At 36.5% G+C, this 24,999-nt stretch overlaps 1 protein-coding gene across 3 annotated transcripts in view; it reads left to right on the forward strand.

Annotated features, from left to right (window-relative positions):
• Positions 1–24,999, forward strand: part of BTAF1 (B-TFIID TATA-box binding protein associated factor 1) — a 94,740-nt gene that overhangs the window by 56,361 nt on the left and 13,380 nt on the right. For all 3 annotated transcript variants that reach the window (XM_027112034.1, XM_027112035.1, XM_027112036.1), the window contains 13 exons: positions 797–946; positions 1,267–1,409; positions 1,675–1,849; positions 3,189–3,392; positions 8,619–9,045; positions 10,009–10,199; positions 11,902–12,055; positions 12,475–12,584; positions 13,964–14,165; positions 15,550–15,698; positions 22,785–22,937; positions 23,166–23,287; positions 23,377–23,544. In XM_027112034.1, coding sequence (XP_026967835.1) covers positions 797–946; positions 1,267–1,409; positions 1,675–1,849; positions 3,189–3,392; positions 8,619–9,045; positions 10,009–10,199; positions 11,902–12,055; positions 12,475–12,584; positions 13,964–14,165; positions 15,550–15,698; positions 22,785–22,937; positions 23,166–23,287; positions 23,377–23,544 — 2,348 coding nt within the window. The remainder of the gene's footprint in view (positions 1–796; positions 947–1,266; positions 1,410–1,674; positions 1,850–3,188; positions 3,393–8,618; positions 9,046–10,008; positions 10,200–11,901; positions 12,056–12,474; positions 12,585–13,963; positions 14,166–15,549; positions 15,699–22,784; positions 22,938–23,165; positions 23,288–23,376; positions 23,545–24,999) is intronic.

Here is a 24,999-nt window from a genome sequence, read left to right on the forward strand (position 1 = left end):
TGCTTATTGATCCTGCAGAGTATCTTTGGGATTTATTGGTCATATATAGAGTCTGATTGTCATAGTTTAGACTTGTACTTTTTTATTACTTAGCAAAATTGGTCATATGTGTTGGAACCTTTAAAGAATAGACATTTGATGTATTTAATAATATTTATGGGAGGAAATGGCACTGTTGTACCTTTAAAACCTGTTAAGTTAGTCTTGAATCACTGACCTCTGAGGTGGCTCATTGTTAACAGCCTTGGGTTAACATTGGTATTATTTCTACATGCTGGCCCTAGCCCATTTAATGCTAGGCATCAAAAAAGGTGCTTTATTGAGTAAGATCATGAATCAAGACTTATACTTTTCTTAATTTATACTAGGATATTACTACCTCTGAATTTAGCAGAGGTTATTTATAGGAGCTATTATATATTGAAGCGGTGTTGAATATAGGACTGCATATTGAGCTTTATGATACATACAAAGGATTTCAGAGACTTACTGAGATTTTGATAACTTATTTTTATGGGTATCTTTTTTTTTAAGTGATTTTCATAAAATACTGAGGAAAATACTTTGTACTCCTTTTTTAAAAAACTTTCTCGTGTATTACTTTTTTTTAGTATATGAACCTACCTACCCAAAAACAGTATTTAAAAATAAGCCTCTATATTGAATTTTAAAATTAATCTCTGTGCTATTTCGTACTTTTTTTTTTTTTTGATTCAGTATCCCTAAAAGTAAGTATTAGGTTTTTTTAGGCCTTGCTAGAAAAATTTCACTTTCTTGTTCCCTTTTCATTCTGCAGGTTTGGATGGAATTGTTGAGCAAGGCTTCGGTTCAGTATGTGGTAGCAGCTGCTTGTCCATGGATGGGTGCTTGGCTTTGCTTAATGATGCAGCCTTCTCATTTACCTATTGATTTAAACATGCTGCTGGAAGTAAAAGCTAGAGCCAAGGTAAGTGTAGAGGGACATAATGTATTTGTATGTTCAACTCATAATTATTATTATTTTTTTCAACTCATAATTATTAATACAGTAACCATGTAAGAAATCTGTATTGCTTTATTATAAGCATGATACCATTATTGTAACATAAGGAAAAATTATATCATTAGAACCTTGACAAAATGCATAGCAATTTTTATCCATTAAAATTTTGTGAAAAGAACTGTATTTTACTGGGATTATAACAAATGAGAGTGTTTTTGATGTTGTCTATTAAATTTTAATGGTTAATCTTTAATTACTGTTTTCTTCCCCCTTATTCCCTCTAGGAAAAAACAGGTGGTAAGGTGCGTCAAGGCCAAAGCCAGAGTAAAGAAGTACTTCAGGAGTACATTGCAGGTGCAGACACCATCATGGAAGACCCTGCCACCAGGGATTTTGTTGTTATGCGGGCTAGAATGATGGCAGCCAAGTAAGTATACATAAACTCAAAAGTCATTTAACCAAAAGATTCCTCTGATGTGTCTGTCAGTCTTTCCTCCATCACACTAGTTACAGAGTAGGAAAAAAATTAAAGCATAAGAAAAAGTTTCTAATTTTTTTGAAGTTTTAAAAGTAAGATTTATATATCTTTATGAAGATAAGATAGGAGTTATGTCTTCCTTGGGAAAAGTTATAGCTTCAATAGGGGAAACTTCAAGCAATTCTGTAGTAACTTCTTTTTTTCTCCCTCTTAGGTTGTTAGGAGCACTTTGTTGTTGTATTTGTGATCCAGGTGTAAATGTGGTAACCCAAGAAATTAAACCAGCTGAATCCCTTGGCCAGTTACTACTCTTCCATTTGAACTCCAAATCTGCCTTACAGAGAATTAGTGTAGCTTTGGTAATCTGTGAATGGGCTGCTTTACAGAAGGTAAGATTTTGCCCAAAAATAAATGAAGACAATTTAAACCAGTTTCCTTAGCTGTTAGGATTATTTTCATTATATTTTACAAACAGAGAAGTGAAAATTTTCTCTGTATAAAGATCTAACATTTATAGAAAAGTATTCAAATTATATTGCAATATTGTTTCTCATTTGCCTTTAACCCTAGACTTTTTTCTTAGAACCCCCAGTCTTGTACTTGAGAACTACAAAAGATAAGAGGCTTTGAGTGATAGAAATCCATTTTTATGACTAGTAGCAAGGGCAGATTTTTGGTCACAGGAAGAATAAAATCTCCACATTTAAACCCAAATCTTTATGTTTCCAAATAAGCCATTCCCTTACAGCCCCTTTAATTTTTAACTTCTAGTAAGACGTATGATTTTGTGTAAGACTTGCTTCTGTAAATCAGAGAAACTTCCTGCTGGCTTTGTTTATTCCATTGACTGGAATTCTGGAAATTTAACTGTCTGCACTTGCTGTGAGAGCTGCTTGTTACTGCCTCTTAGCAGTTTGTCAGAGCTGTGTCTAAAAGTAATTGAGCCATGCTCTATTGCAACTGAAACCCCAGCTTTGCCTCTGGAAAGAAGCAAGGCTCATCTGTTTTTAGGCAGGACTCGGTGTGCTGGAGAGGCAGTGATGCTGTGTTTTTGTGCCTCTCAGACTCAGCAGCAAGTGTTGACAGTTCGGTTTCTGGACCCTCACAGAGCTTCTCTGGACTTACTCTGTGAAGCCCAGGCTGATCACCCAGATCCCACAGAACCCCTCATGGCTCACCACTGAGGTCATTCCCCCTCTGGTTGGGGCAGGCAACAACCAGAGAGAGTGGGAAGGGTTAGTTAAATTTGGGGGCAGGTAAGTAGCCTTTAAATTATATATCCATTTCTACAGTATGGCATGTGAAGCTATGGGTTCAACTGTTAAGAAATCTAATGAGTTTTTAAATAACATTTTTAGTGCATGCTAAGTGTTCTTTTCTGACTGATTTCTTTTTACAGTTGTATATTTTAAAATCTGTGGTATATAATATATATGTAAACTTGGAATAAATTCAGAATAAAGTAAGAGTAATTAAGTGGAAAGTTTAATGGAATTGTAATAGTTCCATGTGCATGTGCTATAGTCATTCATATTAAAATTTTAGAGTAGTTTGGGTGTGATACCTTTTCTCTGTGCAACTAATAACTATGTTGTTCTGGGAGATAAGAGAATATAGGTTCAAAATCAATAGAAATTTAGACTTGGTAGTTTGCAAGTGAAGATTTATGCATTTCTGGAATTATGTTTACATATTTGCCCTGAATATTTGTTGTCTGTTATATTTTAGGAGTGTAGAGCTGTTACCCTAGCTGTGCAGCCACGTTTACTTGATATCCTTTCAGAACATTTATATTATGATGAAATTGCCGTTCCATTCACACGAATGCAGAATGAGTGTAAACAGCTTATTTCATCATTAGCTGATGCACATATTGAAGTTGGTAATAGAGTAAACAACAATGTTTTTACAATTGATCAAGCTAATGACCTGGTGAGTAAAGAAGTAACCTTAATTTTAGAGCATGAAATAAGGATAAGAACTTTGTCATGTCATGTTTACCACAAAAACACTAATTTGTTGAATCTATTTATGGCTTGGTAGCCTGTCATCACTACCCTTTAGAAAGGTTATTTCATTGTATTGACTTTTCTTGAAATAAGAGAATGGGGAAGGGATTTTTTTTTTTTATCTCAGCTTTGACAAACCAATATACCTTTATTAGAAAAAACTGTTACATTTTTGTCACTTCTCAGTTTTGCTTAAGACTGGCAGAGTACAGAAAAAATTGATTCTCTAAGTTCTTGAGTACTTCTCCTCCCTTTTGCCAACTTACAATGAAAATATTCAAACATAAGAGAATTACACAATGAAGTCTCATATACTTACCAGCTAGATTACACAGTTAACATTTTACTAAATTTGCTTTATCACATATATATGCAACTGTCTACCCCTCTATTCAACCATTAATCCTTCTTAATTTTTGGTGCATTTTTAAGTAAGTTACAGACAGATATCAGTACACTTAAACTAAAATTCAGTTTTTATGTTTTTTTCTCTTTTTTTGTGTCATTAACTAAAATTGAGTTTTTATGTTTTTTTGTTCTTCTTTGAGGTAAAACCTATGTACTATGAATTGTACAAATCTCCAATGGAACATATGATAAATTTTAACAGAAGCAAATACCTATGAAACCCAAACCTCTATCAAGATACAGACAGTGCCATAACACTTCCCAGTCAATCCCCTGCCCTCAAATAACCATTGTTCTGGTTTTTCCTTCACCGTAGATTACTTTTGCCTGTTCTAGAATTTCATATACATGGAATCATACACTCTGTGCTGTTTGGTGTAAGGATCTTTTTCAGCATGATGTTTTGTAAAATACATGTTGTTATATGTATCACTAATTCATTCTTTTCTATTGCTGAGTTTTCTTTCATTGTATAAATATACCACAATTAGTGTAAGCCCTTCTCTGCTTGATGAACATTTGGGCTACTCCAAGTTCTTAGCTCAGAGCTGCTATAAACATTTTTGTACAAGTTTTTTAAAGACATATTTTCATTTCTCTTGGGTAAATACATAGGAGTGGAATTGCTGGGTCATAGGGTGAGGTGTTTATTTAGTTTTATAAAAAATTGCACTTCTCCCAAAGTGGCTGTATCATTTTACCTTCTAATCAGCAATATATGAGAGTTCTGGCTGCTCTACATCATCACCAACATTTGATGATGGTCACTCCTTGTAATTTTTGCCTTTCTGGTGGTTGTGTGATAGTGTCATTGTGGTTTTAACTTGTGTTTCCTTGATGACTAGTATGTTTAACACTTTTTTATGTCTTATTGGCCATTTGTTGATCTTCCTTTCTGAAATGTCTGTTTAAATCTTTTGTCTGTTTTTAATTAGGTTGTCTTTTTATTATTGAGTTGTAGGAGTTCTTTATATATCCTGGATACCAATCCTTTGTCAGATAGATGCTTTCCGAATATTTTCTCCCACTGTGTGGCTTGCCTTTTCATTTTGTTAATGGTGTCTTTGGATGAGCAGATATTTTTAAGTTTGATGAAGTCTAGTTTATCAGTTGTTTTCTTTTATGGTTATTGTGTTCTGTGACCTAAGGTACCTTTTCTTATCTCCAAGTGGTGAAGTTATTCACACACATTTTCTTATAAAGCATTGTAGTTTTAGTTTTTGTTCAGTCATCCATATTTATGTTTATATATAGTGTGAAGTAGAGATTGTGTTTTGTTTTTCATATAGATACCTAATTTTTCGATCATCATTTATTGAAAAGATTTTTCTTTGGCCATGGAATTTCTTTGACACCTTTGTCAAAAATTAATTGAAATGTAAGTGTGTGTCTGTACATGGGCTCTATTTGTTCAGTCTATTTGTCTGTTATGCTAGCACCAGTGTCTTGATTACTGTATCTTTGTACTTAGTAAGTCTTTGAGGTTAGGTGGTGTAAATGAGTTCTTCCTTTTATGAGTTAAAGAACCAGAAACTCAGCTGCTTCACTTGTGTTGAATGCTGTGAAAGAGCGTGCTTCATTTCTTATCCCCCTTTCTTATTGAAAAAATAATATAGTTGAAATTTTTTTTGTTCTCACCTGTGAAAAAAAGCTAAAATTGCTTCAATTTTTTTTCTGAGTTTTTCTGATTGTTGTTTTTCTATAATTTCTCCTTTTTGCTTCCCCTCCCCCATATTTTGCCTTCCTGGAATAAAACCTCAAATTTTCTTTAAGGTCTGGGTTCCCTTCTTACTGTTTCTGACATTTCTTTCTAAAGCTATTACATGGACTCTTAAAGCTTTTCTTATACAAACCTCTCACTCCCCAATGAAACTCCTATTCTGTTTCATCAGCTTCCTTAGTCCAGTGGTTTTGACCTGGGATATCAGAGTCTCTAGAAGAGCATATTTGAGGGAAGAGCAATTTTAAAAGATTAGTCTTGGCCTTGGCTAAGAGCCACTGCTATTTGTAACTTTCTTTGCATCCCTATTTTATTCTTACCTGCAAAATATAGGCGTTTCCTGAAGGTCTTCCTTTGTCACCATTCTCACAATTTAGTTCTTAACCATGTACTGTGCTATCTTCTCTTGATCTTTTATGTTCTTCAATTAGGCATTTTTGCTTGGATATCTCACTATCATTTCAAACTTAACACAACCAAAATTGGGATTTATTTTTTAACAGAAAATAGCCCTTTTTAAGCACCGTCTCAAATCTTGTTAACATTTCCTTTCAGAAAGTTTCATATGTTTATCCTTTCTCTGTTTCCATCACCACAGCCCAGTCAAAGGCCTTAGTACTTTATGACTAGGTCCTGACTCATCTCTAAGGCTGCAGGCAGTCTCTGGTTCATTCCATCCTGCATGCTGTGCCACACTAATAAAATTCTTAGTGCCACTCCGAACACATCCCTCCCCTACTTAAAAACATGATTTTCTTTTTCCTTGATTTTAGTTTTTTTCTTACTTTCAACACCTTCTCTAAATTCCCCATCTCTTTTCTCCTCATTATTCTCAAACTTCCTCCACTTAAGCCTAGTTATTCTCTTGCAGAAGTACACCACCCTCACCCACTTTCTTTGCTTCACTCATTCTCACTTTGGTGTCTGAGCTCCTCTTTCCTTTGCCAGAAATTCCCTACCCTCCAGCCTCTGCTCATCCCAAGTTCATCTCTTGACATTCCTTCATCGCCTTGTGCTCAGGCCGTGGTAAGCTGTTGTCAGTTCCTTGGACAGTGCCTCACTTTGCACTCCCTACCTCACTCTGTTTGCCAAGATGTCCCCATAACTCCAGACTTATCCATTGTTTAAGAACCTAGCATAAGTGTTAACTGCCTCTGGCAAGCCTTCTCTACTTTTGTCTCCTCTAAGAAGAGTTAAGCTATCCTTGTGCTACCACAGCAACTTGCACTTACCTTAGTTTCATGTTACATTGTCTTGTTTACTTATGTATCTGTCTCCCACATTATTCTCAACATTTTTTGAGTGTATGAAGACATTGATACTCATCTCTTAGTATTACTTATTAAATATTTGTTGAGTGAATGAATTTGGGGTAATTGGAAAGCTTTTCCTAAATTGCCTAGAATCATTGAAAATTGACAGAAGCATAGTGTATTTAGGACAATGTTTTTAAACTTTTAGTAATGAAACCTGTTTCAAATAATCTTATGCAAAGCTTGAACACATAAAATAGACAAAGCAAAGTGGAAAGTATAAGCTAGAAGTGGTATGTGATCATGTTCCTTTGTAGAGAACAGATCAAGATGAAGCAGATACAGCTCAATTTAAAGTCTTTGGTATTTTATAATGATAAAAGAAGATCTTATTTGTGTGCCTATTTTGCTTTTTATAATAGAGGTTGGCATTATCAGTCTTGTCCATAAGGGAATTGATTATTTCTAAGTCTGAAAAATTGGGTTCTCCATTAAAAAAAAAGTTAGGTTCTTTAATGTTACAGGCTTTTCTGACCAACATTGATCAGATTGGATTTATGGAGCCTCTTTATGATTGCAGTTACCTATCAAACAAGAAGACTATTTTTGTTATGTAATCCATCACAGTCTTTAAATGGTAATTTAAAAAATGTGTGCACAGAAACTTGTACATAAATGTTCATAGCAACATTATTCGTAATAGCTAAAAGGTGGAACCAACCCATCCAGTCATCAACTAATGAATGGAAAAATGCAACTGATATATCCATATAGTGTAATATTATTTGGCAAAAAAAGGAATGAAGTAATTTTACATGATACAACATCAGTGAACCTTGGAAGAATTATGCTAAATGAAAGAATCTAGTCACAAAAGATTACACATTATATTAGTCCATCTATATGAAATGTCCAGAATAGGCAAATCTATCAAGATAGAAAGTAGATAAGTGGTTACATGGGGGTGATGAAAATGCTCTAAAATTGTGGTGATGGTTGTACAACTCTGAATATAATAAAAACCATTGAACTGTACACTTTAAATGAGTGTATTGTATGTGAATTATATCTCATAAAGTTGTTTTAAGAAGATGTATTGAACAGTCTTTTAACGGGGCTTGTAAAGTAGTCTGATGCCACAGTCTTACAGCTTTAAGCAGCTCTTGGTAATTAAATAATTAATGACTATTGTACCATCCTCTCTTAACTGTTGGTTTATATTTGCTTACAGCGTTCTCATTTCACCAAAGTACTGTGTGGGTATTGTGTGTGATTTTTCACTCAAACTTATTAGATATAATAAGTCTCTCAAGAAACTGTCTTTCTTAAACAATATAATACTAATGTTAAATTAAGTCAGATTAAAATAAAGTTTAGGGCTTCCCTGGTGGCGCAGTGGTTGAGAGTCCACCTGCCGATGCAGGGGATGTGGGTTCGTGCCCCGGTCCGGGAGGATCCCACATGCCGCGGAGCGGCTGGGCCCGTGAGCCATGGCTACTGAGCCTACGCGTCCGGAGCCTGTGCTCCACAACGGGAGAGGCCACAACAGTGAGAGGCCCGCGTACCACAAAAAAATAAATAAATAAAAAATAAAATAAAGTTTACTTGGAAGGTTTTAGACATTTATTTAGTTTACTGAATACTAAAATAGTACTAGATATCATGGAACTTAAAATTGAAACAGAAAGTTTGTTGTCTGCCCTTTAGGAGTTTACAGGCTATTTGGGGTTGATGTCCTTAATGATTTTTGATTTCTCTTTTTTAATAGGTCACTGCTGTTTTTAATGAAGTCACATCATCTTTCGATTTAAATCCTCAAGTGTTACAGCAGTTAGATAGTAAACGACAGCAGGTCCAAATGACAGTTACAGAGACCAACCAGGAGTGGCAAGTGTTGCAGTTGAGAGTGCATACTTTTGCTGCATGTGCAGTTGTAAGCTTGCAGCAACTTCCGGAGAAATTAAATCCTATTATAAAACCATTAATGGAGACAATTAAAAAAGAAGAGAATACTCTAGTGCAGAACTACGCGGCTCAGTGCATAGCCAAACTACTTCAGCAGTGCACAAGAAGGACGCCCTGTCCCAATTCAAAAATTATTAAAAATCTCTGTAGCTCACTTTGTGTGGACCCATATCTAACTCCTTCTGTCACGTGTCCAGTACCAACACAAAGTGGCCAGGAAAATTCTAAAGGTATATATCTAAAGTTTTATTTGGGGTAGAGAAAGAATTAACCATTTAAATTTGTTTATAGTCACTTACAGGTATAATTTAAGCACAAATCCAGTTTATGGTGGAGCTTTTTCCCATTTTGAGAGAATTTGCACATATTGCTAATAAAATCACAGTCTCTTAACTTAAATAAGTTATTCATAAAAGACCTGATATATAAAATGACTGAATTCTATGAGACAGGTGTTAACCCTTAACTTCTCTTTCAAGACCATAATTATAGGGTTTACTGTTAACAGAGCTAGAAAACTTAATTATATCCAGTGGTGAATAAAAGTTCTTCCTGTAAAATTCTGGTTTCTCTAATTTAGTACATGTCTTATGAGATAAGTGGGCTCTGTTACCTTTAGCAAATAATGCTTAAACAGCTTTTCTATTTTCATCCAGAAAATTTATATGGAAAGTAACTGCTCTTTGTAGGCTAATCTCAAGGACCAATGTTTCTTCACATACCTTAGTCCTAAATTCCCCCCATCCCTGTCCCTGAGAGCTATGTGAGGCAGCAATATTTTGCAGTGGTTGGTGTTTCTGAATTCATGGTAACTATGGACTTTTTTTTTTTTAAAGAAAACTTACTTGCATTGTTTTTTAATGTTTCTTTTTATGCCTGGAAACATTCATTTTTAAAGAATTAATGTACTTTTAACTGAAGGTACATTCATTCTTGCATGTAATATTTCTTGTTGTTAATATGATGCTGCAAATTTGGTTGTATTAAGTATGGTCCTATGCAAATATTAAAACATTCAGTGTTATAAATTATTGATTTTTGTTACCATTTCATTGTCTAAAGAAAATATCATTGGCCTATAAAAATTGAGGCTTAAAAGACAATTTTAAAATGTGTTGTATCTCTTTTGGAGCAGGAAACATTTGGTCACCTATATTATGCTTTAAAAGTTATTTAACTTTTTTCCTTAATAGGATCCAACTCCGAAAAAGATGGAATGCATCATACTGTCACCAAGCACAGGGGTATAATTACACTCTATAGGCATCAAAAAGCTGCTTTTGCTATCACAAGTAGGCGAGGTCCTACCCCCAAAGCAGTAAAAGCTCAAATAGCAGATCTTCCTGCAGGAGGTGGTGGAAATATCCTTGTTGAACTTGATGAGGTAAATAGTTTTTTTCTTTGAATACTCTGATTTTAAAACAAGTATCTTACAGATTGAGAGCTAAATTGTCTATCAGCTTCTAGAATTGTTATTTTAATATTTTTAAGTGAAAGAACTGGGGCTAATAACTTTTTGGAGTACTGCAGCAACAGGGTCCAGAAAAACGGAAAACTTCTTCAAATTTCTCATGCCTCTTATTATTTTTACCAGCTTAACTTGATCATTATCTTCTAGGCAAGAAACCTTCTCAGTAGTGGGTACATAAGTCATTCATGAATATAAACTAATTCCTATAACAGTGACTACAGAGATGTTAAGTAATAGTGAAAGCTAACTTTTCTCAGTCCTATCAATGTCAGGAATTGCTGTTGATATTCAGAGGATAAGTTTATACATGTCAAAGTTTTACCTATCTGACTTTTAGTCAACTTGGAATTTATTAACTATGTGATGTGAGGTAGGAATCTAAATTTATTTGCCCACATGGACAGCCAGTTTATCCCACCGTTGAATCTTTTCCTCCCTGGTTTATAATGGCACCTCTGTTTTATGTCATGCTTTGTATATATAAGGATCTCCTTGGGCTCTCTATTCTGTTTCATTGGTTTACTTATTCTACAGTACAGTCTTCTTTAAAGATGATTTTAAAAAGTGTTTGCTTTTGGAAAATCTTACAGTCACATTGTTAACAATGGAATGAATGCTCTAGGTAGCTCTTTTGGTTGCAAGACATAGGAACTTAACCTGAGTTCAGCAATAAACTATCAATGCTAAAAGACATGTGTTTAATATATTTCTATAAAGTATAGGCCTATTTTAAGTTTCTTTTTTTAAACCAAAATCTTAGCTTATTGTGTATATTTCTTTTAAAATATTCTGTGAATGAAGGTTTTTTCACTATCTATATTCTTCCCATAATTTTAATCAAAAATTTACTGTGGTTTTAATATTTATACTTACATGGTTTACATAGTTCCTTCATTTAAAAATATATATATATCTTTCTGGGGGGACAGTTTCTTTTCTATTTAATTATTATTAAATTACTGGGCTTCCCTGGTGGCGCAGTGGTTGAGAGTCCGCCTGCCAATGCAGGGGACACGCGTTCGTGCCCCGGTCCAGAAGGATCCCGCATGCCGCGGAGCGGCTGGGGCTGTTGGCCATGGCCGCTGAGCCTGCACGTCCGGAGCCTGTGCTCCGCAACAGGAGAGGCCACAACAGTGAGAGGCCCGCATACCGCAAAAAAAAAAAAAAAAAAAAAATTACTGCTAAGTAAGAGGTTATTAATCTTGTGGTTAAATTAAATAGATGTTCATATTCTATCCCTTAAGCAAATATAAATAAGGGCCCATCATTTTATCTCCTTTTCCTCTCTCTACCTGTTTCTTTGGAGTGGAGAGAAGAAAAAAACATGTTACTTAGAACTGTCTCTAGAAACAGCACATATTTGTCTATTCCTTATCTCCAACCCCCCGAAAGTATTTTACTTTGGATGTGAAAATCTAGTTTGGGATTTTATGCCCATGTAAGTTTAATTATTGAGAAATGTTTATAGTTATGGTAAATATGTCCAGTAATTGCTTAATTAGTTAATGGTAACACTGTGAATTCTTAGGTAGTGACTTTTAAATTATCTTAATAACATTTCAAATGCATTATACTTTTTTCTCAAATTTCGTTTTCAACTAACATTTAATTTTAGGCCCAGAAGCCTTACCTGGTACAACGGAGAGGAGCTGAATTTGCCTTGACAACTATAGTGAAGCATTTTGGTGGTGAAATGGCAGTGAAGTTGCCCCATCTCTGGGATGCTATGGTTGGTCCATTGAGGAATACAATCGACATAAATAATTTTGGTGTGTACATATTTTTCCGAGTTGCATTTTAAACAGATTTCAGTATATATCCATTACGTATGTCCTTATAAAATAACAATGCCTATACCTGTTTATCCCAGGCCAGCTGGTAAGTTTTTAAATGGAAGGTTGGTAAAAACATTTATTTTCATGTCATTTTGCATACTTTTTGCTTTTTACTTTTTCTATTACATATTTAGGAACAGATACTTGAAATGGATCATTATGTTAAACACCTTTAGTTGCTTTAGGTGTAGTACCTCAGCAGTTAAATTAAGGACATGGTATTTCATTTTACATTATAAAGCAAAATAGACTCTCCCACAGTACCTGGGGGAGTGCTAAAACTTTTTGTGGGCTCTAGATTTTAAAGAATTATTTGCAAGGTAATATGCACTTAAATCAATATGTTTTAATAGATGGAAAGTCCCTCCTGGAAAAGGGAGATGGCCCTGCCCAAGAACTGGTGAATTCTCTGCAAGTTTTTGAAACAGCAGCAGTGTCAATGGATTCTGAGCTTCATCCCTTGGTAACTAACTAATGCAAGTGTAGTTTTTTTTCTAGTAAAACAAGTAGTCTTATTAGACTTAAGGCTTGAATGAAAAGTGCAACTTTGATGTCATCCCTTATAATTGCATTTTCTTTTATATGCTATATCTAGATTCCTTCTTTCCTGACAACTCAACTCTTATGGGCTTTGAGGCAGAGCTGGGTGCATGAATGATAGAAAACCCACTCTGGGAGCTTAGAATACAGGGCAGTAGGGACAGGGCTCTGATGACGCAGAAGCCAGGTATAAACAGGAAAGAAAGCCGCATCCCTATTCATCTATACCATCTTAACAATATAGTCTAGGAAAGGAAGAGTACAGGTAATAAAACCTCTTTCCAAGATAAATGTAATGGTAGAAGGAAGTTACCTCTCAGAGATGAAACTAGTCAGTGGCAAAGATAGAACCTGGGTTTATTTTTTGACTGTTAAAATATCTCTTACCAAAAAATTGGAACAGAGGGAGGAGGAACATAGACTAGAGAATTAATTGTCTGGTTTTTCCATTGAAGAAAGTATTACTCTTTCCGTATAACTGCAATAGGAAGCCCTCTGCAGTTTATAACATTGTGAAGGGTGCTATCTCCAATTCTCTATTCACATCTAATATAAGAGGGAGAATCTAGGAGAGAGTAGAGTGAAATTTTTCTGTTTATATAGTAATAAAGCATATTCTTGTTAAATTTTGCGGATTTATCATTAGTAAAGAAGGGCAGAATCCTTTATATGCTCACCCTCCGTGATCAACAGCATGCATTCAGCTGAGCTGTAAGGCTAGTCTGTTGAGCAAGTACCTGGATCTCATGAGCATTAATCCTGGCTTCCATGCAGCAGACATTTAATAATGGGATATGTTGTGGTCTTGTGATCATATTGCCTTTGGTAAGCCAGGAAGTTAAAGTGGAAAATACCTACCAAAGTATAGTGCCCAGAACAAAATCGAGATCACTCAACCCCGTGAATAAAAAAGTACGTACCTAAAACTAAGCCATACTGGGAGGGGGCTGATGATGTGTGGTGTCATTTTCCCACCCTCAGTAGGAGATTTTTGCAAGTCCCTTTGATGCGTTCCCTGCTAATTTTGGAAAGAATTGAGTGTTCCCTGATGCGTAAGAGGATATTGAACAGGGGAGAAGTTCTGCACCTTTCTATTCTTTTTAAAAGCATTATAATAACAACTTAGATTTAAATTTTTATTGAGGATGTTTTGACAGTAATGGTTTGAGGTAATTGGAGATATTCCTGGATTTAGAGTTACTTAGAATATTGAGAACCTCTGAGTATGGGCCGTTATAGTTATATTTTGAACAGTAGATTCCCTAATGAGTGTTCTGATTATCTTAAACTTTTTGTTTTTAGTTGGTACAGCATTTGCCTCATCTTTATATGTGCCTTCAGTACCCCAGCACTGCAGTGAGGCACATGGCTGCTCGTTGTATAGGCGTCATGAGCAAAATAGGTACCATGGAAACAATGAATATTTTTTTGGAGAAGGTTCTTCCATGGCTGGGAGCAATTGATGACAATATCAAACAAGAGGGTGCAATTGAAGCACTTGCCTGTATCCTTTTTTATTTTGACAAACTATTCAGAAATTATATTCATTTTATTTAAGGATGACTAAAATAAAATTTATTCAAATGTGCACAGGGAATTCCCTGGTGGTCCAGTGGTTAGGACTCCGTGCTTTCACTGCTGAGGGCATGGGTTCGATCTCTGGTCAGGGAACTAAGATCCCGCAAGCTGCGCAGTGCAGCAAAAACAAAACAAAACAGAACAAAAACAAATACGCACATAACCTGCCTTGTTCCAAAAAGAAACCTACTTTTTTAGATTTTATTTTGAAGTGTATTTTTATTACATTATAATACATTATAAATATATTTACATTTGATTACGAAAATATTCACACAGAAAGTCTGAAGAATTACTATTAATTTTAAGAGATCTTTTTACAGGCAAAAATTTTATGTACCTCATGAACTATTTATCTAGTAACTAATCTGTTTATTTGGTTTATAATCAATTTTTTTTAATATTAATCAGATATAGGTAGTTCTTATAAACATTATGTTCGCTTTGTTCATTACTTGGGTAGAAAATGACTAAGTATACTAAATAACTGGAAATATACAGGCAAGCTTATTTATTTATTATTATTATCATTTTTTGCGGTACACGGGCCTCTCACTGTTGAGACCTCTCCTGTTGTGGAGCACAGGCTCTGGACGCGCAGGCTCAGCGGCCATGGCTCACGGGCCCAGCCGCTCCACGGCATGTGGGATCTTCCCGGTCCGGGGCACGAACCCGCGTCCCCTGCATCGGCAGGCACACTCTCAACCACTGCGCCACCAGGGAAGCCCTACAAGCAAGCTTTTACCAAGGGTATGGCATCCACTGACATTCTTTTCTCGAAATAACCCGAAAGATATTTCGGTATAAGAGCAAGAAAGACGGGTGGAGATTAAATCAGTTAGAAACTCTGGCTCAGAAATGCTAAAGATTACAGGAGGACTGAACTCACTGGGCCTGCTATGTCCAGTTTAAGATTGTTGAGATATTGGTGGGAAATTTGGAATTAATCTTTGACGCTGAGTTGTGCTCCCTTGCTTGCAATTGTTAACTCAATTTTGGTATGGGAATTCTAGAAACTTGTAGGAATTTCTCTATGGAAAAAAGTCTTATTAATAAAGTTACCTCCAACCTTCCTCATGATGAAAATGATGAAAAACATCATTTTATCTTAATCATGAGAAAGTTACATAATGTTCACAAAGGAGTAACATTGTACAAATGCTGTTATAGTTGAATCATAGACCTTGAGGGACAGTCAGTTCTTCATAATACAGGTGAGAAAATGAGGAACTGTTTTAGAAGTCATAGTCTTAGTTTGTGAAAACATCTACCTTGGAACCAGTTGGAAATTTCCTTAATAACTTACTCAGGTGTAATGGAACAACTGGATGTTGGTATTGTTCCATATATTGTCCTTTTAGTCGTGCCTGTGTTGGGAAGAATGAGTGATCAGACGGACAGTGTAAGATTCATGGCTACACAGTGCTTTGCAACACTCATTAGACTCATGCCACTTGAGGTAAGTTGAAGATACTTGGTTTATGGACTTAATGTTTTCAGTAACTTCATAGTAATTGTAACCCTTTTTAAAGAACATGTCAGGTTTAAAAAAAGATTTGAATATGTTTATAAGTGTTAAGAATTTTATGCTTTAATGGGTAATTTTTTTTTTAATACAGTGTTTTAAATAAAACTGTGGTTCTGGGACTTCCCTGGCAGTCTAGTGGTTAAGACCCCACTGCAGGGGGCACGGGTTCTATTGGGGAACTAGGATCCCACATGCCACACGACACGGCCAAAAATTTAAAAAACAAACAAAAACTATGGTTCCTAAAAGAATGATAATTCATTGATGCTATTCTAGAAATAGAATTGTTCCTAAGTATCCCTGGTAACATCTATGTAAAGATTCTGTTCTGAAGTTTACGTGAAAGGTAAATTTGAAAGATGGTAATTGAAAGTGTAAAAAGCAAATGATGTCTCTGTTGGATTATGGAGAAAACAGACTAGAAGGCTGAAGTTGGAGAATTTTGGAGTATATTCATGCTACAGAAATAATATATGTGGCCAGTGTGGGAAACAGAAGTGGCTTGAAGCAAGGGAAAAGCCAGGACCCTTCCACTTAGCCACTTATATATTTTTATGGGATTTTTGTAACTCGGGAAGTAAGTATATATGCAGTTCATCCGTGGTGTAGTATGTCAGTAGCTCCTTTTGGATGTGTTATCCTTTTGGGTGTGTTTAGAGTATTACTGGCCAATAATACTCTATTTCATGGAGACACCACATTTTGTTTATCCATTCACCAGTTGATGGACGTTTGGCTTATTACCAGCTTTTGGCTATTATAAGTAATGCTGCTATTAACGTGCACTTTATGCACTTATAAAGTCTTTGTGTGGATGTATGCTTTTATTTCTTTCCTTTAATTTATTTGTTTTATTTATTTATTTTTGGCTGCGTTGGGTCTTTGTTGCTGCGCGCAGGCTTTCTTTAGTTGCGGCAAGTGAGGGGCTACTCTTCGTTGCGGTGCACGGGCTTCTTGTTGCAGTGGCTTCTCTTGTTGCAGAGGACAGGCTGTAGGCACACAGGCTTCAGTAGTTGTGGTGCACGGGCTTAGTTGCTCTGCAGCATGTGGGATCTCCCTGGTCCAGGGCTCGAACCTGTGTCCCCTGCATTGACAGGTGTATTCTTAACCACTGCGTCACCAGGGAAGCCCCAGAACATGGATTGTTAACCACTGGACCGCCAGAGAAGTCCCTGCTTTTATTTCTTTTGAGCAGATACTTAGGAGTGGAATTACTGGATCATATCATGTTTAACTTTTTAAGAAACTGCCAAACTATTTTTCCCAGAGTAACTCTACCATTTTATATTTCCACCAGCAAAATATGAGCGTAAGTTGGATGATAGCCTCTCTGAAAAAAAAAAAATTGGCTATATCTGGTAAAGTTGAAGATTCCCATCCCAATGACCCATCAAATCTATGCTAGGTATATATCCTAGAGAAATTCAGAATACATCCAAGACACACCTTCAAGAATATTATTTATACCATTATTTATAGTAGTCTTAAAACCACTCAGATATCCATTATCTGTAGAGTAGGTATGTTAACTGTGGATTATTATACTGCAATAAGAATGAACAAAGTACAGATACATACGACAACTAGTGAATCCTTAACGTAAGATTCTATTTTTATGACGTTCAAAAATAGGCAAAAGTACATGGGATGCATACTTAGGTGATAAAGGTATAAAGAAAGGTAAAAAAGAAATTGCCATGAAAAATCAGTAAGATGATTACCTCTTGAGGAAAGGAGAGTGGGTTATCACTGGGGGGAGCTTACAGGACCTTGTAGGATGATGGCAGGGCTGTTTTCTCTCTTTTTTTTTTTTTTTAACATCTTTATTGGGGTATAATTGCTTTACAATGGTCTGCTAGTTTCTGCCCCATAACAAAGTGAATCAGTCATACATAAACATATGTTCCCTTATGTCTTCCCTCCTGCGTCTCCCTCCCTCCCACCCTCCCTATCCCACCCCTCCAGGCTGTCACAAAGCACCGAGCCAATATCCCTGTGCCATGCGGCTGCTTCCCACTAGCTATCTACCTTACTACGTTTGTTAGTGTGTATATGCCCATGACTCTCTCTCGCCCTGTCACAGCTCACCCTTCCCCCTCCCCATAACCTCAAGTCCGTTCTCTAGGAGGTCTGCGTCTTTATTCCTGCTTTACCCCTAGGTTCTTCATGACATTTTTTTTCTTAAATTCCATATATATGTGTTAGCATACGGTATTTGTCTTTTTCTTTCTGACTTACTTCACTCTGTATGACAGACTCTAGGTCTATCCACCTCATTACAAATAGCTCAATTTCGTTTCTTTTTATGGCTGAGTAATACTCCATTGTATATATGTGCCACATCTTCTTTATCCATTCATCCGATGATGGGCACTTAGGTTGTTTCCATCTCCGGGCTATTGTAAATAGAGCTGCAATGAACATTTTGGTACATGACTCTTTTTGAATTTTGGTTTTCTCAGGGTATATGCCCAGTAGTGGGATTGCTGGGTCATATGGTAGTTCTATTTGTAGTTTGTTAAGGAACCTCCATAGTGTTCTCCATAGTGGCTGAACCAATTCACATTCCCACCAGCAGTGCAAGAGTGTTCCCTTTTCTCCACACCCTCTCCAGCATTTATTGTTTCTAGATTTTTTGATGATGGCCATTCTGACTGGTGTGAGATGATATCTTATTGTAGTTTTGATTTGCATTTCTCTAATGATGAATGATGTTGAGCATTCTTTCATGTGTTTGTTGGCAGTCTGTATATCTTCTTTGGAGAAATGTCTATTTAGGTCTTCTGCCCATTTTTGGATTGGGTTGTTTGTTTTCTTGTTATTGAGCTGCATGAGCTGCTTGTAAATTTTGGAGATGAATCCTTTGTCGGTTGCTTCATTTGCAAATATTTTCTCCCATTCTGAGGGTTGTCTTTTCGTCTTGTTTATGGTTTCCTTTGCTGTGCAAAAGGTGTGAAGTTTCATTAGGTCCCATTGGTTTATTTTTGTTTTTATTTCCATTACTCTAGGAGGTGGGTCAGAAAGGATCTTGCTGTGATTTATGTCATAGAGTGTTCTGCCTATGTTTTCCTCTAAGAGTTTGATAGTTTCTGGCCTTACATTTAGGTCTTTAATCCATTTTGAGCTTATTTTTGTGTATGGTGTTAGGGAGTGATCTAATCTCATACTTTTACATGTAGCTGTCCAGTTTTCCCAGCACCACTTATTGAAGAGGCTGTCCTTTCTCCACTGTACATTACTGCCACCTTTATCAAAGATAAGGTGTCCATATGTGCATGGGTTTATCTCTGGGCTTTCTATCCTGTTCCATTGATCTATCTTTCTGTTTTTGTGCCAGTACCATACCATCTTGATAACTGTTGCTTTGTAGTATAGTCTGAAGTCAGGGAGCCTGATTCCTCCAGTTCCTTCTTTCGTTCTCAAGATTGCTTTGGCTATTCGGGGTCTTTTGTGTTTCCATACAAATTGCAAAATTTTTTGTTCCAGTTCTGTGAAAAATCAGGGCTGTTTTCTTAATCAGGCAGTAGTTAGAGAGCTGTTTGTTTTCTAATTTATTGATCTGTACCTTTGTTTATATATTTCTCTGCATGAATATTTTTTCCACAATATGTTAAAATAACCACCGTGACTAAAAAACTACTAGACTACTGTATCAAAAGACCCAAGTGACATTTCCTGAATTGTTTCCATCCTCTGCTTCCTAGGTCTTATTCATATCCTTTAACTTTTGGGCCTTGCATCATCTTATCTGTAAACTAAGTTGATTATGCTTTGTCCCCTTGGTCTTTTTTGGCATACATCATGTGTTCTTTGAGCAAAGGAGTAGATGATGAAAGCAGTGTTTTAGGAAAATCAGTTTAATAGCTGTTTGAATGTGGATTAGAATGTAAGTGCCCCCAGAGCCCAGATCCACTGTGAGGTGATAAAGAGTCTAAACTACTTTTTTTTTTAAGGGAGAATAACAGTACTTGATAACAAGTTGGCAAAGAAAAGAGATTTTGAACTTTAGAGATTGAGAAAAGATTGATAAGATTCCCTTTGATAGATATGAAAATTACAAGGATGTGATGCATATTTTGCTTCCAGCCATGATAAAACAGATTTATCCTCCTACCTTAACTTAGAAAACCAGACAAAATGAATCAAACAATGGATTTCAGACATTGAACAACAAGGGAACAAATGAAATGCCCTAGCTTACTGCCTGGAGTGAGTTTCCAGACCATAGGACAGGGAAGTGAAACCTAAACAGAGGCTAGCAGAGTCAGAGTGCAGGGAGGACAAGATGGGTAGAATTTGCAAGGCAGAGTACCTGAGAGGAAGTAGCTGCACAGAGAGGAAGCTCCAGAGGTCCACACAAAGGCTAAGTATTCATTCATCTGGGCATATGTATGAGAATATGTTTGAGACTGGGGGGAAAAATCAGAAAGGAGTAGGTGGAACAATTCCCAGAGCTCACACAGGGTCAAGAATAGGTATTTCCCCCAGGCTGAGTCAGAGGACCTACCATATAGGGCACTGAGTACAGTCCTTAGAAGTATATTGCCTGAGTAGCAGGGCCAAATTAACCCTTGACAGAAGACTGATTTGAACCCACCTTAATAAAGCTTAAAAGCAAGCCTGAAAAGGATCAAATTGGTTTCAGGTAATTTAACTATATCCCCAAAAGAAAAAACTGTTTAACCCCCAAAAGTTCAGCACCCAACAGCGTAAAACTTAGGACGTTTAGCACCCATCAGAAAATTAGCCAGAGGGAGTTCCCTGGTGGCCTAGTGGTTAGGATTCCAGGCTTTCATTGCCATGGCCAGGTTTCAATCCCTGCTCAGGGAACTGAGATCCTGCCCCCCCAAAAAAAGTTAACCAGGAGAAAAGTCAGTCAATAGAAGCAGACCCTGAAATGACCCAGATAATAGAATTAGTATACAAGGACATTAAAATATGCTCCATATGTTCAAGAAGGTAGAGGGAAAGCATGAGTGTGATGAGGAGCAAAATGGAAGACATAAGAACAACCCAAATTGAACTTCTTGAGTTGAAAGATATAATTACAAATAAAAACACACTGGATAGGATTAATAGCAGATTAGATGCTATGAGTTTGAAGATGCAGCAATAGAAACAAGAATGTCATGCAAGTTAATTCCTGTTTCACTTTATCTTGATTTGCTCTGTCCCATCTTCATAGGAAGAATCATGTACTTTTCAGTCAAGGATTCAGGGAATATAAACCAGTGGTTTTGATAGAAGCTTTAATTCCTTGCACTATTAGTAACTCTTGCTGCTTTTATAGGAATTGGGGTGAGGAAGATACTCAAAGGAAGGGTTTCTGGCACTAAACAGTATTTATGAATCCTAATCGTTGTTAGGAAATGTCCCTATTGTATGGCCTTATATCTGGTTGTCATTTATTAAAAGGTCCATGAGGATAAATGTTTGAAGATTTGTTACTTAAAAAGCACTGTGCAGAAAGGCTTCATTTTGATGGTTGTCATTATGGTATTAGATGTGTTAAAATGTTAGGTTCTATCTTAATTGACAAAGTTGTTAATTCTAAAACCTTTTGAGGGAATTCCCTGATGGTCCAGTGGTTAGAACTCCACGCTTCCACTGCAGGGGGCACAGGTTTGATCCCTGGTTGGGGAACTAAGATCCCTCGAGCCCTGCAGCGCAGCAAAAAAAAAAAAACCTTCTGAAAATATAACATGCAATCATCTTAAGACTCAGTGTATACACCTCACTCCTGATACTATTTCTGGTATTATAAGGAACTTATATTTTAATTGAATTTAATTGAAGTTCTTTTCTGAGAATTTTACATTTCTTAACTTTCACTTTACATTTCTTTTTTCTTTTTTTTTTTGTGATACGCGGGCCTCTCACTGTTGTGGCCTCTCCCGTTGTGGAGCATGGGCTCCGGATGCGCAGGCTCAGCAGCCATGGCTCACGGGCCTAGCCGCTCACGGGCCCAGCCATGGCTCACGGGCCCAGCCGCTCGTGCCCACGGACCGGGGCACGAACCCGTGTCCCCCACATTGGCAGGCGGACTCTCAACCACTGCGCCACCAGGGAAGCCCTCAAGGACATTCTTAAGTGAAACCAACTTTAAAAAAAAGCTGGTGTTGACCACCTAGAGGGGTGGGATAGGGAGGGAGGGAGGGAGGGAGACGTAAGAGGGAAGAGATATGGGAACATATGTATATGTATATGTATAACTGATTCACTTTGTTATAAAGCAGAAACTAACACACCATTGTAAAGCAATTATACTTCAATAAAGATGTAAAAAAAAACCTACAGCAAAAAAAAATTATATAGTTAAAAAAAAAAAAAAAAGCTGGTGGATGGCTGTGAGGAATACTGCAGTGCCTACCAGTACACTTGGTGACATTGCCTTGATTCTTTCTGAGGCACAGGCAGTTTTGCCCATTATTTTTGTGCATCAGAGCAAATGTCAACACAGTGAAAAAAGTAATGTCTTTCTTTTGTTATGAAATAGTTGACGTCAATAACCCTTTGAAAAGGTCTTAGAAATCCTGAGAGGTCTGCAGACCACATTTGAGAACCAATACCCTGGGGTATCATAACACTAAAATTGAGAAGCTCCAGTAACAGGATTTCACTTAAAATAAACTGTACAATTTTATTTGCCTCTTCATCAAGTAATGCCATGGTACTGGAAAAAATAAATTGTAGCTGTGTTCTTTAAAATATCTCAAATGTGTTTATTTAGTAGTCTCATTATAGCACTTTTAATACCTGTCAAATTCTTAAATATTTGTCTTCCAGTCTTTAAAATCATACTATTTTTGAATTGCTTTTTTCTCTGCATTTTTATATATATACATATATATGTTTTATTTTTGGTATTTTTTATAATTGAAGTATAGTTGGTTTACAATATTGTGTTATCTCTGCATTTGTATTTTGATAAGATGTGAAATGATTTCATAATCTGAGGATGGAAAAATTAATAAATAGTAGCAAATAGTTTTAATACACTTTAAAAAACAATTTTAGGCAGGCATTCCAGACCCTCCAAATATGTCAGAAGAATTAATCCAGTTGAAAGCCAAGGAACGACACTTTTTGGAGCAATTGTTAGATGGGAAAAAATTAGAAAATTACAAGATTCCAGTACCAATCAATGCTGAACTCAGAAAATATCAGCAGGTAAAGTTTTATACTTATAAATAGTGACTATTCCTTGTAAATGTGCCTTAAAGAGTTTAAAAATTGATATAGTAATTCAGTTCTTCTGTCTAGTGTCTTATACCCATTTATTTCTCATTGCCTGTAAAAATACAGATTTTTTGGTCTGTGTAAACATGTTCTTTACAAGAAAAAATTTGTTATGATCTGTTCACATTTATCATTTTTCTTTTTCTCCCAACCTTTCAGGATGGTGTGAACTGGTTAGCATTTCTTAATAAGTATAAGCTTCATGGAATTCTGTGTGATGACATGGGTTTAGGAAAAACTTTACAGTCCATCTGCATTCTAGCAGGAGATCATTGTCACAGGTAATTTTAAATGTTATTTTAAAAGAAGGCTTTCAGATGCTGAGCAGTTTAAACGAACTGGTTAATTCATTGTGTTTTGCTGTCTAAAGGGCCCAGGAATATGCAAGATCAAAATTGGCAGAATGTATGCCACTTCCTTCCTTGGTGGTTTGTCCGCCAACATTAACAGGTCATTGGGTGGATGAAGTAGGTAAATTTTGCTCCAGAGAATATCTCAATCCATTGCATTATACTGGACCTCCCACTGAAAGAATAAGGTAAGAACTGTACAACCAAAAAATGTTTTATCTTTTGCTTTAAGTAGTTTGGAAGAATAAAATCGATTAAAAATGAATTCTAGTTAGCTTTTTTGGTTGTCAGACATAGGAACTTACTTATTTAAGAAAGGTGAGTGAATAATAAAGATATAATCAGTGAGACTCATCAAAATTCAAGGACTTTAGCCATTGTTAACAATCAGTTGGGCTTTCTAAGTTTTGGAGCCAGGAAACTGTCAGGAACCAAAACCATTCTCTATGCCTTTCTTGGAAGTCTTCTGATCATAGTATCTTCTAGGTGCTTCTGTTGTATCCTCATTTTCTACTCAGTTTCCCGAAGTGCTCCCTCTTTCTTCTTCTCTCTCCTCAAAAATGTTTTTTGGTCCACAGTGGCTTGCTCTAGTTGCCCTGATACCACAGAAACACTAGAGTTCTATTAGTTTTACCTTCTTTCTATCGACTAGTACATCTCTGTTCCTAAATACAAATGTTGAAGAGTGGTATATCATTGATTTCAGTTCATCTTTTTTTAAAATAAATTTATTTATTTATTTTTGGCTACACTGGGTCTTCGTTGCTGCACACGGGCTTTTCTCTAGGTGCGGCGAGCAGGGGCTACTCTTCGGTGTGGTGCGTGGGCTTCTCATTGCTGTAGCTTCTCTTGTTGCAGAACATGGGCTGTAGGTGCACAGGCTTCAGTAGTTGTGGCACACGGGCTCAGTAGTTGTGGCTCGCGGGTTTTACAGCGCAGGCTCAGTAGTTGTGGCACACGGGCTTAGTTGCTCCGTGGCATGTGGGATCTTCCCGGACCAGGGCTCAAACCCGTGTCTCCTGAATTGGCAAGCGGATTCTTAACCACCGTGCCATGAGGAAAGCCCTGATTTCAGTTCATCTTTTAAAGCTTGGATAGTCATAGATTGCTGATTAGTCCATAGATTTGCTGCCCTTCTGTTAATAATAGCTAACATATATTGAGCACTTACTGGCTAGGCATTATTCTAAGCAGTTTTATTTACATTTATGTAAAATTGTGTATTCTCATAATTACCTTATGAGGTATGGGTACTATTATTCCCAGTTTGCAGATGAGGAGTCTAAGACATGGGGTCTGGGAAGAAGGTCACTCAGCTAATTAAATGAAGATTGGAACACAGGCAGCTCAACAGCTTGTACTCTTAAAGAATTTATTGTAAAAGAATTCATCCATTTACAAGTGGTAGAAGCTCAGCTCAGACTAGCTTAAGCAAATGGCAAATTCATTAATTAAATTGAGAATCTCAGGGGGTGAATTCTTGCTTCAGGTACATCTAATTTACTATTCTTCCCCACGTATAACTTGTTCTGTTGATCTCTACTGGACTTCAGTCTACTGTTGGTAGGTAAGATGACCATGGGCATTCTCCTAGCTTGGCAACTATAATAAACAGAAATCTTTTCTCTCCCATCATGAATATA

Source organism: Aethalodelphis obliquidens, unplaced genomic scaffold (genome assembly GCF_003676395.1).
Source record: "Aethalodelphis obliquidens isolate GAN/ISIS:26980383/991018 unplaced genomic scaffold, ASM367639v1 scaffold11, whole genome shotgun sequence".
In the NCBI taxonomy this organism is placed as follows: domain Eukaryota; kingdom Metazoa; phylum Chordata; class Mammalia; order Artiodactyla; family Delphinidae; genus Aethalodelphis; species Aethalodelphis obliquidens.